The following is a 13653-nucleotide window of genomic DNA, read 5'->3' on the forward strand; positions in this document are numbered from 1 at the left end:
TTCTATTGTTATATTTTAACTTTATAGGCATGTTTTCTAGGTGAAGAGTGCGATATAGTAGCAAATGAAATATTTAAAATCCTGTAGGCATGATTTCTAGTGTATATGCTGAAATGAATTGAAAGAAAGTTCATTGACATTTGTTTCTATAGCACCAAGAATAATTGCAACATTTGAATTCGTGTTTGCCAACAAACAATGTGTGTGTGTGTGCGTGTGTTTATCATAATGACATGGTTTCTATAGTGTACATATAAATTGAACAGCACATATAGCAATTGAATCAATGAGTCCTGTAGGCATGTTGTCTACCCCCTTTTACACAAACATTAAGAATCTACCCCTTCCCCATTTTAAACTAACCCCAATTGCTTATACAAAAGTTATTACAGGCCCAATAATGAGTAAGATATAAGATGTTATACAAATAATGACAATAGGCCCACAGCAGGCCCAAATAAAATATCCGGCACTATCTGGGCCTTCAGCAGCATGCCCAGACTTTCAACAAAAAGCCATGTTCATCAACACAACCCAGAATCCATAGAAGAGCTCGAAGCCAAATCACACAATCATATTGCCAAGCATTTAATTACTTAAACCAACAAGCTTACATGTACATTAGACAATAGGAAGAAGGAATTGAGTAGGGTAGTTCAGGTCTTAGTAGTAAAGAAAGTGGCTAAAGACACAAATCCTAGTGTCTGGTATACAAAAATAAAAATACATCCATCCCAAGTTATTTTAATCGCAGTATATTAATTAAATGGGAAACTCAACAAACTCCTCGATTCGTCTAATTTAAAGAAAAATGGCCAAGGCAATCGAGGATAAACTGAGCAGGAAACTGGCGAACACAGTCGTTGAGGACGAAGGAGGAGGAGGAGCAATTCCACCAGGAACAGAACCTGAAGGTCCAGCAGCAAATGATGTAGGTGGATTCGCTCCTGGAGTACCAGTGCTGGATACTGTAATGGCCAATTTTTGGCCATTTTGGCAATGCCGGCCAAAAGTGCAAATGTAATAGTGATCTCCAGCAGAGTCAAGAGTTATATTTGCTGGTACACTCATTATAGCACTGCCTATGGCATTTTGTGAACTGCACCCATCGAACGAGGCTTTTGGTACTTGTAGTACGTCATGTTGGTCTTTCTCAAAATTGAAAACTGTTAAAAAGAATTGACAAGAAAAGCTAAGTAACATGATACGAGACTAAAAATTTAGCTTAAGCCAAAGGTTATAGCATATATATCTCAAAGTAAAATGGAAATTTAGAATTAAGCATACCTAAAGTGTCACCAACCATAAAGGTTTTTCCAGCAGCCCAGGTTGTGTAAACTGATGCGCCACTATTTGGTATGGTCCAACCTATGTTGTCTCCGACCACATGCACCGTTTGGGCTGTCGTGAGTTGAACCAAACTTGCCAAAGCTAAAGCACCAAACAGAACCATGCGCATAATCATGTCCATGTCTCTGTTTTTTGGTTGCTTTCCTCTTTAAAGAAGATTTTTGGAAGAAATCCTATCAGAATTGAGGAAGTGTTTGGTGATTGCTTAGTTTGATAGAATAGGATGAGATACCTACAGCAATATGGCTCTCTATATATAAAGGAAGGGATTTTGAATTGTTCTAAACTCTTAACGTGTGCATGGTGCTAGGCCTTGAATTTCAACCATAGAAAGAGTGGTGGGAAATCAAATTTAATGCTTGTTGGACCATTGGGGCATCAAAAAGAAATTTATGAGATAGAAATAATAACCCAAAATAGAAAAGTAGAACGCGGCTAATTCAACTCCCAAAACAATCAAATGAAGCAAGTCAATACATATGGACACTTGACTTTATCAGCCTTTCCTATTACGATACGTGCGAATAATATTTTTGCTCTGCGATTTATATAGTTGATTTAAGCTGATAAGTAAGTTCCTCAACTATATTAAAACTTACCAACAAAAACAATAAGGGTAAGATTCTTTTAGACAAGAAAAAGCATTTGTTTTAATTTGTTGGATTGTCAGTACAAAGGATGGTGATAATTGACTGAGCACATACCAAGCAATGAAAGTCCTCCAAACGACGTTCACTAAATTGATTTTCTAAATATATATAACTTCTAGAATTGTGAGACCTTCTCGTATAGCCAAACTACTTGCTGAAATGTTGGAATATCACTTTCCAAGTTTACACTTCTTACTCTTACCTGTAAGTTGTGACTAACTGAATTTTAGGCTTTTCTAACATGCTGGAACTCCAACAATTTTATAATGACAAGGGTATGAATCAACCCGAATTATAATACATGATAAAATTGACTAATTTCTGTAGCGCAGACAAATTTGGATCTTAATTTTCCCTTAACTCAATGCTATTATAGCGTAATAAAAGGACTACACTGAGGCAACGTAACCAGACTTTAGAAGGTAGCCTTTGAAAAAGTGGGTTGAAATACATCAGGAAAAGAAAGTTGAATATGCTGGAATTTAGACTTACATTAATTGTTTATACCCTAAAATGATAGTGTCGTGGCCCAAGTGGTGGATAAATAAAAGGCCTAATATTAAATACTGTGTGTTTGGATACGTGAGGCCCAATAATTATTGGTTTGTGATGGGTACACACTCTTTATAAATAGAGGTCAACCCCCATTTCCCCTTCTATTAGAAAACTCTAGCATATTCTCTCTTGAATAGGTGTTAACGGCAAACATCAACTAGTGGATTGTGAAAGTTGATCTCAGGGTTAATCGTCGATCGTTGTCGCTTCTTGAACCTAATTCAAGATTATATTTATGCTTGTGTTTTAATCTTTGCTATAGCTGCGAATTTATTATATTACAGTTGGTATCAGAGCCACCATAGTTAGAGATTAAAATCGTTATTTAATCTTGAATATATTTATGAACGTTGTTATTTTTCCTGAATTTGACGTTGCGAAATCAATATCGAAACTCGGTTGTGAACGAAAACCTTCTTACTGGTTTCAAGTTTACGGCAATGGATCAGACTGATTTGTTCCTCAAATAAATTAAAATTGGCCCAAAAAGTAACAAAGAATATTACTTTAGCCTTGATTTAACTATGCACGACGGCGGCGGCACCTATTGGGTTTTCATTAAAGCACTGCTTTAACTTAGTGCTTTTAAGTATGGAGTTATACTTGTCTTTTACTAAATTCTTATTTATTATTATTTAGTCCTTGGCCCACAGCTCTAAAGAATCATTAATTGACTAATTTTCTATGTTATGGTGAAGTTATTGCCATGATAGAACGTTGTTAAAGTGCTTAGCCAGAATTGTCCTAATCATTTACCTGACATACGGACTTGGGCCCTTCATATACTCATCAAGTTCTTATAATTGATCAAATACCTCGGTTGTGTTTGATTATTACAACTGGTCGTGCTTGATTGTTCGTATACTGTAAACTTTTATAATAAAATTGTTGTTGGAAAATTTTCTTCATCTTTAGTTAGAGAATATAATAAATAAATATTCAAAAGGTTTAATTATATGGGTGTTATCTTATTTGTATAACTAAGAAACTATGATTAATAAATAGTGTCATCAAAGTGGTCTACTTATTTGGAGTCACTAAAGGTTCTTAATATTATATACATGTGAGATCATTTAATACATGGATTAAGAGTTATGATTAATAGATAGTCTCCACCAAAGTGGTCTGTTTATTTGAGTCATTGAAATATTCTCAATGCACCATGTATAAATTATTTTTTACAAGTGTATATTAGTGTTGGAGGTTTACCTTTTGATACTAGTGACACTAAATTAAATAATGAGAATAGATATTGTGTTTCCACCTAAAGGAGGAACATAATATCTTGAATTCTCATGTGTATGAATAATGATAATTTGTTATTAGAGGAGGCTTTGTGTCTCTTACCTAAAGGAAGGACACAATGTATGCCTTGTACTCTTGGATGATAGAGGAAGAAGGTTTTACCCCTCTTACCTAAAGGTGAGGATGCAATGAATACCTTGGACTCCTTGATTTTTAAAAAGGGGAGGCAGTTGCATCTTACATCCAAAGCAGAGGTGTAACGGATGTCTTTGACTATTTTGATTTGTATATTCCTACACATAATTTTATCTAATTTTTGTGTTGTTTACTTATACAGTTGATAACAACATGACAACTCAGTTGAATTCCATTAAAACTCTAACTAGTAGCAACTACAAGTAGTGAAAAGATATTGAAATAGTGTTAGGTCTGATGGACCTAGACTTTGCATTGACTGAACATAAACCTGCTGAACCTACAACTACTAGTACTGCTGATGAAAAGACTAAGTATGAGAAATGGATGAAGGCTAACAAATTGAGCCTTATGATCATGAAGAGATCCATTTCTGATCACATAAAAGATGCAATTAAGGATAATGGAAATGCAAAGGATTTCTTGAGTACAATTGGATAGAAATTCGTAGAATCTGATAAAGTTGAGATGGGTAACCTGATTGATTCCATGTCTACCATAAAGTATGACCTTGTAGGTTGTGTCCGTGATCATATTATGAAATTGGTTAATATTGCTACCAAACTGAATAATTTAGGTGTAACCATTACCAAGGATTTTCTTGTTCACCAATCCCTAAGGTCCCTTCCTGAACAGTTTAACTAGCTTAAGACGGTCTATAATGCACAAAAAGATAAGTGGGATGTTGATGAGCTTATTACTGTATGTGTTGTTGAGGAAGGGAGGATCCAAAAGGAGAAAGTTGAGGGCGTAGTGAACCTTGTTAGTTCGTCTAGATTAGTTGATTATCCCTTTTATAAAAGAAAAGGTGGATCCAAATTTCATAAAAAGAAACATGGTCAGTCTCATCATCCAGGTGGTAATAGTGGTCATACTATTAAGCCTGTTAACCAAGGTCAATCTCATAATTCTCTTGATCCTCAAGCTGTAATTAAGAAAGAAATCAAGTGCTGAGAATGCAAACAAGTAGGTCATAAGAGAGTTGGTTGTCCTCTGAAAAAGAAACCAGGTAATCTTTTGGCTTTTGTCTGCTTTGAAACTAGTCTTGTTCATGTTCCTTTAAATTTCTGGTGGTTGGATAATGGTGGAACTGTTCATGTAACCAATGACTTGTAGGATCTAGTAAGCAAACGGAAGCCAAAACAGGATGAAGCCAGTGTTGTTGTGGGCAATGGGCTCAAAGCAAAAGTAAAGTTTATAGGGACATCTATTTTACTTTTTAAAAATAGTTCTTGTATTCGTTTAGAAAATACTATTTTTGTACCGTCTATGAGACGGAAATTAGTTTCAGTTTCACTTTTGGACAAAGCTGGTTATTCATTTCAACAAAATAATGCTATTATTAAATTTTCTATGATTCAAATATTGTTGTTGATGCCTTTTTAAGTAATGATATATGTCGCTTGAATGTGTTGAATGAAATTTTTTCTACAATGCATGTTAAAAATATTGCCCACAAAAGGTCTGCTATGAGTAAAACGTCTTACCTGTTATGGCATAGGTATCTTGGTCATATTTCTAAAAAAAGAATTGAATGATTAGTAAAGGAAAATATTTTACCTGTTCTTGATCCAAAGGATTAAAGGTAAAATGATCAAGGTTAAGAGAAAGGGTTCTACTAGAAGCTCTCAACTCTTAGAAATTATTCATAATGATATTAGTGGTCCTTATGCACCTACTTTGACAAATATAAGTATTTTATTACTTTTATTGATGACTTTTCAAGATACTATTATATATAACTTTTAAAAGAAAAATATGAATCACTTGATAAGTTTAAAATTTATAAGACTGAAATTGAAAAACAGCTTGGGAAGTCCATTAAGATAGTGAGGTCTGACCGTGGTGGTGAGTACTATGAAAAATATGATGAGTCAATGTATGGGGCCTTTTGCTTTATTTCTGCAAGAATGTGGGATAATAGCATAATACACCATGCCAGGTACTCCTGAGCAGAATGGTATGGTTGAAAGACGAAATCGTACTCTCATGAAAATGGTAAAAAGTATGATGGCAAGGACTAGCTTGCCTAAGTCTCTTTGGGGTGAAGCCTTAAAAATAGCTACCTATATCCTGAATATAGTTCCTACAAAATCTGTCTTGAAAACTCCCTTTGAACTATGGACAACACAAAAGCCTAGCTTGAACCATTTTCACATTTGAGGATGTCCGGCTGAAGTTCGTATTTATTCACCCTCAGAAAAGAAAATTAATCTTAAAACTACCAGTTGTTTCTTTATAGGTTATCCTGATCACTCTAAAAGTTTTAGATTTTTCTGTCCTGGGCGTGGCACTAGAATCGTTGAGTCTATCAATGCAAAATTTCTTAAGCATGATATTTGTGATTGTGATTGTTCACGTGGTAAGGAAATTGTATTGAAAGAGAAGGAAGTCATTGTCCATGTACCTATTGTACATGAAAAGGTTGTAAACCAACCTATTCATGAGGGGGAGAGTCAAGGGAACAACGATGCAGATACCATAATTACTGAGCAAAATATACACAATGAACCACTCCGCGGGTCACAAAGAGAAAGAAGGTATGTCATCTCTGATGATTTTATCGTGTATGTGACTGAAAATATTAGTGATACTGGAGAGCTGACTGATCCTTTATCATATGCTCAAGTTATTTCCTCTCCATATGTTGATAAATGGCGTGAGGCAATGAAAGATGAAATGCGCTCCATGGAACATAATAGAGAATGGGAGTTAGTACAATTGCTTTTAGGTTTTAGACCTATTGGTTGTAAATGGGTGTTTAAAACCAAAAGAGACTCCAAGAAAAATATAGACAGTTATAAAGCAAGGTTGGTTGTTAAGGGTTACACTGAGAAAGAAGGTATTTATTACAAAGAAACTTTTTCTCCTATTTCATCTAAGGATGCATTTAGAGTTGTGATGACTCTTGTGGCCCATTTTGATTTATAGTTGCACCAGATGGATGTTAAAACTGCTTTTCTGAATGGGAGTCTACTTGAAAAAGTTTACATGGTTCAACATGAAGGGTTTAAAGGAGCTGGTAAAAAATATTTTGTGTGCAAGCTTAATAAATCTATATATGGGCTTAAGCAAGCCTCCAGACAGTGGTACTTGAAATTCGATGAAATCATTACAAAATTCGAATTTGTGGAAAATAAGCTTGATGAATGTGTTTATCTTAAAATAGCTAATGAAAATTTCATTATGATGGTTCTCTATGTTGATGACATTTTGCTTGCCATAAATGATTTGGACTTGATGAATGAGACCAAACAATTTTTGTCTAGGTATTTTGATATGAAAGATCTTGGTAAAGCATCTTTTGTTCTTGGGATAGAAATTAAAAGAGATAGGTCACGTGGTTTATTGGGTTTATCACATCATTCATATATTGAGAGTGTTCTTAAAACTTTCAATATGCAAGACTGTAGACCTGGTGTTGCACCTGTTATAAAAGGGGATAAACTTAGTAAAGATCAATGTCCGAAAAATGAGGTTGAAATAAGAACCATGAAAGATGTGTCATATGCGAGTGTTGTTGGTTGTTTGATGTACATACATGTTTTTATAAGGCCTGATATTGCATTTGCTGTTAACATGTTGGGAAGATTTTCTTCTAATCCTGGGTGGGCACATTGGGTGGCTTCAAAGAAAGTGATGAGATATCTATAACGCACTAAAAACTTCATGCTTGTGTACAAAAAGGTTAATGATCTAGACTTGCTGGTATATTCAGATTCTGATTTTGCAAGTTGTCAAGACACTATGAAATCAACTAATGGGTATATTTTTATGTTGGCTAGAGGTGTTGTTTCATGGAAAAATAAAAAATAAAGTATCACTGCTACATCCACAATGGAAGCTGAGTTTATTGCTTGTTTTGAGACAGCTTCACATGTTGTCTAGATGAAGAATTTTCTAACTAAATTGTAACTTGTGGATTTTATATGTAAGTCGGTGACTATTTTCTGTGACAATAGTGCAGTTGTGTTCTTCTCTAAGAATAACAAGAGAACAAGAGGCTCTAAACATGTTAACCTTAAGTTTATTGAGGTTAGAGACATGGTAAAAGAAGGTGATATATGTATTGAGCATATTAACACAGAATCTATGTTGGCTGATCCTTTGACTAAAGGCCTTAGGCCTGTAGTGTTTAATGAACATGCTCAAAATATGGGTATTTTAGAGTCTTTTGATGTTATTTAGTCAGTGGGAATTACTTTGTAATTACTGACTAAAATATTGCTTATAATAAATTCTAATTTTATGCAACTTGTGTTAATTTATATTTGTCATGTTTATTGACTAACATGATAATTTATTTATTTTTTATTTTCAATTGGACATTGCATAAACTCATGGTATCTTTGAGTTTTGATGCTTGTTGCCTTGATTATCTCGGGTAAGGCACAAAGGAAACTTCCTGAGGTGATATGATTTTAGTGTCATTTGGAGGCTCCTTATGTGATACGGTTATTATATCACTTGGAGGATTATTTCTTTATAAGAGGTGTAGTTCTGTTCATCTTGATTAGAAAGATAATATATTTAGCACACATGTTTGATCTATGTTGATGAAAATTTTAGCTCATGTGATTATAAATAGAACTCATACCTTGAAATGGTGCGATGCATGCTATAATTCATTATTAGTGTTCTCCATTGAGACTGGATGGATTGTTATATGGGTCATTTTATCTTTGGTTATATGAGTAGTGTGGCCACTATAGAGTCTAAAAAACTTTTTTTTTTTTGAAATATTTTTCTCAAAAGTTTTAAAATTAATTTTTGTCCTCAATTAACGTTGGCGTCCAAATGGGAGAATGTTGGAATTTGAACTTACGTTAATTGTTTATAGCCTGAAAGGATAGTGACATAGCCCAAGTGGTGAATAAATAAAAGGCCTAATATTAAATATTGTGTGTAAGTGAGGCTCAATAACTATTGGCATGTGATGGGTAGACACTCTTTATAAATAGAGACCAACCCCCCTTTCTCTAGCTATTAGAAAACCCTAGCGTATTCTGTCTCTTGAATACGTGGTAACGACAGACATCTCATCAGTCAAGTTCTCTGGGTTGTGAGAGCAGGTAGCTAGTGGATTGTGAAAGTTGGTCTCAAGCTTAATCACCGATCGCTATCACTGCTGAATCAATGGAGTTGAACGGTACGCTTCTTGAACCTAATTCAAGATTATGTTTATGCTTGTTTTTTACTCTCTGCTATGGCTGCGAATTAATTATAATACAGAATAGACTATTACATTAAAGTTAGACGTTTTTTTTCTCTATTAATCTCTCTGTCCCTGTAAATTTGAGTTGTGTTTTGATTGACTCGGAAATCTTTAGAGCAAATGTTCCTGCTACTAACAACTCAAAATAATATTAACCAGTTTTATTTTATGTTGCCATTAATGCTTGCATTATGGTAGACTGTCTACGTCACGTGTGACCCTTCTCCACACCCGCATGCATGCGGGATGCTTTATGTATTTGGTTGACCTTTTTGTTTTGTTTCAAACTTGCCTCAAAACCAGTCATTCGAGTGGGGCCCTGCGACATCTTTCAGAAGGGCCTAAAGTGCTATGATGATTCGATTTCCGAAATGTGATATCTTTTTAGTTACTAGTTTATTTTTTGCATTTCTAACAATATATAATTTTAAATTCGTGTCTAAAGATCCAATATAGTGATATATTCTAAGTTTAACTTTTCTGTTCCAGAGAATGCAAGTTAGTAAGGCAAGTTCATCGAGACAGAGGGAGTGTTAGACGGGAACAAATATTGTGTAGCTGGCCAGAAAATTAGTAGCAATATTGAGGTCGGTAAAATATAAAGTTTCTTTAGTTTATACATGATCATTTTGGATTTTTACAGACAATTGTTGTTTTAAAATAAATAAAGCAACTAATATGGGACAAAGTAAATCAGGAAGTAGGCTAAAATCTTCAAGTACCCCTGACGAACGCTTACATTTATTATCTTCTTGGACCTTCGAGGATACTATTTAGGAACCAAAATTGTGGTACCAAAAATCTTTTACGGGTTTGACTCAAGGATTAAATCATGTTATCACTTTAAATATTTATTCGTGTCCGCATGTCTTTACATTAAACTGAACAATTTAACGTTAACAGATTTATCACTTAACCATGATTAAATGATATATATATATATATATATATATATATGAAGAATATGTCTTGCATTTATGCAAAATAATGCTGCAAGTAAGTTTCTACATGAGTTACCGTGGTAAAAGTTATATTAGCTTTACATGCTTGGTAGGAATTTTTTCAGAACTATAACTTATTTTGTTTTAGATTATGTTTTGCGATACTGCAGGGACATATAAACAGAAGACATGCCGGAAAAAATTATCTGCACAGATGATTGCAAAAAGGCGTACTTATAATTTTACTGAACTCGGAAAATATCACTAAGGCAATCAGCGACTGAAAAAAAAACTGAATCCAATACAAATCGGTAAACGAAAAAATAAAATAGATCCATCACATGGTTTTATCGTAGTATTAACTCCAGTACAATAAATGGGAAGCTCAACAATCTCCTCAACTTGTTCAATTTAAAGAAAAGCGGCCAAGACAATCGAGGTTAGACTGATCAGAAAACTGGCTAGCACGGTCGATGAGGATGAACTAGGAGGAGGAGCACCACCACCAGGAGCGGAGCTTGAACGAGGAGGAGGAGCACCACCACCAGGAGTGGAACCTGAAGATCCAGCAGCAGCCGGTGTAGGTGCACAAGCTTCCGGTTGAGTGGAAGAGGATGGTGAAGGCACGACTGGAGTGGTCGGATTGCTCGGGGTAGGTGGGTTGGCTCCTGCAGGAGTACCGGTGCTAGAAACTGTAATAGCTAATTTCTGGCCATTTTGGCAATGCCGGCCAAAAGTGCAAATGTAGTAGTGATCTCCAGCAGAGTCAAGAGTCACATTCGCTGGTCCTGCCATTATGGGATTGCCTATGGCATTTTGTGAATTGCACCCATCGAATGAAGTTTTTTGTACTTGCAGCACGTCATGTGAGTCGGTCATAAAATTGAAAACTGTCAATTAAAAAGAAGAAAAGTAACATGATAAGTCACTGAAGTTAGTTTAAACTGAAGGATATTTCAAACGAAAATGGAATGAGAAATTAAGTGTACCTAGAGTGTCGCCAACTCTGAAGGTTTTCCCAGCAGCCCAGTTTGTGTAAGCTGCAGCGCCGTTGTTCGGTATGGTCCAACCTATGTTGTCCCCAACCACATGCACCGTTTGGGCTGTTGTGTCTTGCACCAGACTTGCGACGGCTAAAGCAACAAAGACAATCATGCACAACATTTTGTCCATTGTCTTTGATGTTTTGGTAACTTTCTTTTTTTCGAGAGAAGATTTATTAAAAAGAGATCCTATTACAATTGAGGGAGTTGCTGATTGCTAGTTTGCTAGAGGAGGATGAGATGCCTAGAACAGTTTGGCTCTGTTTATATAAGGGAAAGGAATTTGAATTGGTCTAGACTCTTAAATTGCATGGTGCTAAGTCTTGGATTTCAACTATCGCAAGAGTGGTGGGAAATAAATGTAGGATTTTAAAGCTGAATGGACCCAAAAGAGAAGTTAGAAGGCAGGCTAATTCAACTCCCAAAATAATCAAATAAAACAAGTCTATGGATAAATTGACTTGTACCTCTGACTTTATGTACGTGGGCCTTTACTATTTTGCTATTCGGTTCACTTTACGAAGTTGCATTGCAGCTAGTAGGTAAGTTCCTCCGTAGTTATGTGAAAAATTATTGATTCTTCTTTGTTCCATCACCAGAGACGGGCAGATGACTTGTGAAAGTAAAATTGTGATACTCTACTAATTTGATGCTGCTTTCTTCAAATTTTGAGGTCCTTTTTGGTTCAGCACAAACAACTAGTACTACGGAAGTTGAAAAAGAGTCCGGAACTAAAATATTATTTTTTTGGACTCAAAGCACAAAATAGGTGAAAAAATTATATATAACACATGGGTTGAATGCGTTATACCTTAACAATACGTTTGTCCCTTAAGGTATAGTGCATGCAGCCCATGCGCTATATTTGAATTTTAAAATGGCGGTCAAAATATAAGTGTAGCGCATATACGGGATGCGCTATACCTGAAGTTGAAAAGACAGGTAGGTATAGCGCATCCCATATATGCGCTATACCTATATAAAATCCGCTCATCTTCTTCCTCGAGACAAAAACGTGACCCCCTCCCCCGCCCATTTTTTATGCAAAAATCTCCATTGGAGTCCACCCGTCCCTCAAAAATCGTATCCCCTTCATATTTTAGCGAGCTAACACCGGATCCAAGGCGTTTTCGTATAGTGGATCTCGTCTACTGCTAGTTCGGCTCCCAAATCATCAATTTTTCACAATTCAAAAAGCTGTAAATCGAGGTATTCTGACTTACTTTTTGGTAAAACTCATGTATATAAATTGCTTATTAGTTGTTTTTACTGTGTTGTATGCTTTTTGTGATATAATGTTTTTTTTATTTTTTGTCCGGATTAGTTTATGTATGTGCTAAAATTTTATTTAAAATATATATTATTATTTTATTGAATAATTAGTGTTATATGTAATTTTAGTATTGTACGTATATTAATATGTGACTATATTGTTGTTTAGCGCTATTTAGTGTTATGTTGTACCTTTAATTGTTATGTAGTGCCCTTTAGCGTAGTAAAATTGATAATAAATTTTAGTTTATGGTAGTTGACTTTGTTTATGGCCATTTAGAGTAGTGTGACTTTAGTGCTCTTTAAGGTTCTGTAGTCTAGAATAAAAACTATGTTCTCTCCTTAACAAACTCGGTTAGAGTACTCAATTATAGATTTAATGTATTAGAAGATAATTATCAAATATTAGATATGAATCATAAAATAATTAGTTGACGACGAAACAAAAGAGACGTTGCCAAAAATTTTGGGCAAAATATGACAGTTAACACACAAATCGTTACGAATGAAATATACTCAATATTATTTAATATTAAGTTTGTAGTATTTTTTTATATGAATAATTATTGAATATATCTTGATTACTTATGAAAAATTAATATTTAATTTTGTTATAACCCAACAAAATCTGAAAAAATGATAGTTCAAATAAAATCCTGTAGTATTTTAGTAAAGAAGTGTAGGAAACTAACATATGAAATTTTAATATTGATGGAGTGGTGCCAATCGATTGCAGCTGACGCCCGTTAGGCAACATCTGGTGGCGCTGCACGCAGAGATTATTGATGGCTCACTGCCAGAGGCTATTGACCGGCAGACGAGGTTGTTGCTGCTGATGATATTTGGTGGTATTCTGTTCCAGAATGCTTCGCGAAACCTAGTCAGCTTGCGATTTCTACATCATCTGGAGCGACTAGATGATTTAGCTGGTTACAACTAGGGGTGGAGCTGTTCTAGCTTACCTTTATAGGCAGATGTGCCGGGCGTGCATGGTCACCGTGAGAGACGTTGCCGGTTTTATACCGCTGCTGTAGCTGTAGGTAAAAACATAGTCAATTATTTTTATGATTATAATATACATAGTAAAAAATGCCTTAAACTTTACGTCTATAATCTATATTAGGTTTGGGCCTGGGACCGGTTCCTGCAGTTCCATATGCCTCTGCCATCGATAGCTCCAGATGCAC

The 13653-nt window shown here is 35.1% G+C and overlaps 2 protein-coding genes across 2 annotated transcripts; both read right to left on the minus strand.

Annotated features, from left to right (window-relative positions):
• Nucleotides 1-564: 564 nt before the first annotated feature.
• Nucleotides 565-1725, minus strand: LOC107760156 (cucumber peeling cupredoxin). Its single transcript, XM_016578171.2, has 2 exons — nucleotides 1288-1725; nucleotides 565-1166 (listed from the first exon to the last, which is right to left on the minus strand). The coding sequence occupies exons 1-2, from the start codon at nucleotides 1469-1471 to the stop codon at nucleotides 802-804; spliced, it is 549 nt and encodes a 182-aa protein (XP_016433657.1). The 5' UTR covers nucleotides 1472-1725; the 3' UTR covers nucleotides 565-801.
• Nucleotides 1726-10369: 8644 nt separating this feature from the next.
• Nucleotides 10370-11568, minus strand: LOC107760157 (cucumber peeling cupredoxin-like). The gene is made up of 2 exons (XM_016578172.2): nucleotides 11141-11568; nucleotides 10370-11041 (listed from the first exon to the last, which is right to left on the minus strand). Exons 1-2 carry the CDS (start codon nucleotides 11322-11324, stop codon nucleotides 10563-10565), a joined length of 663 nt encoding a protein of 220 aa, XP_016433658.1. The 5' UTR covers nucleotides 11325-11568; the 3' UTR covers nucleotides 10370-10562.
• Between the last annotated feature and the right edge of the window lie 2085 nt (nucleotides 11569-13653).

This window comes from Nicotiana tabacum, chromosome 4, assembly GCF_000715075.1.
Source record: "Nicotiana tabacum cultivar K326 chromosome 4, ASM71507v2, whole genome shotgun sequence".
Lineage (NCBI taxonomy): Eukaryota > Viridiplantae > Streptophyta > Magnoliopsida > Solanales > Solanaceae > Nicotiana > Nicotiana tabacum.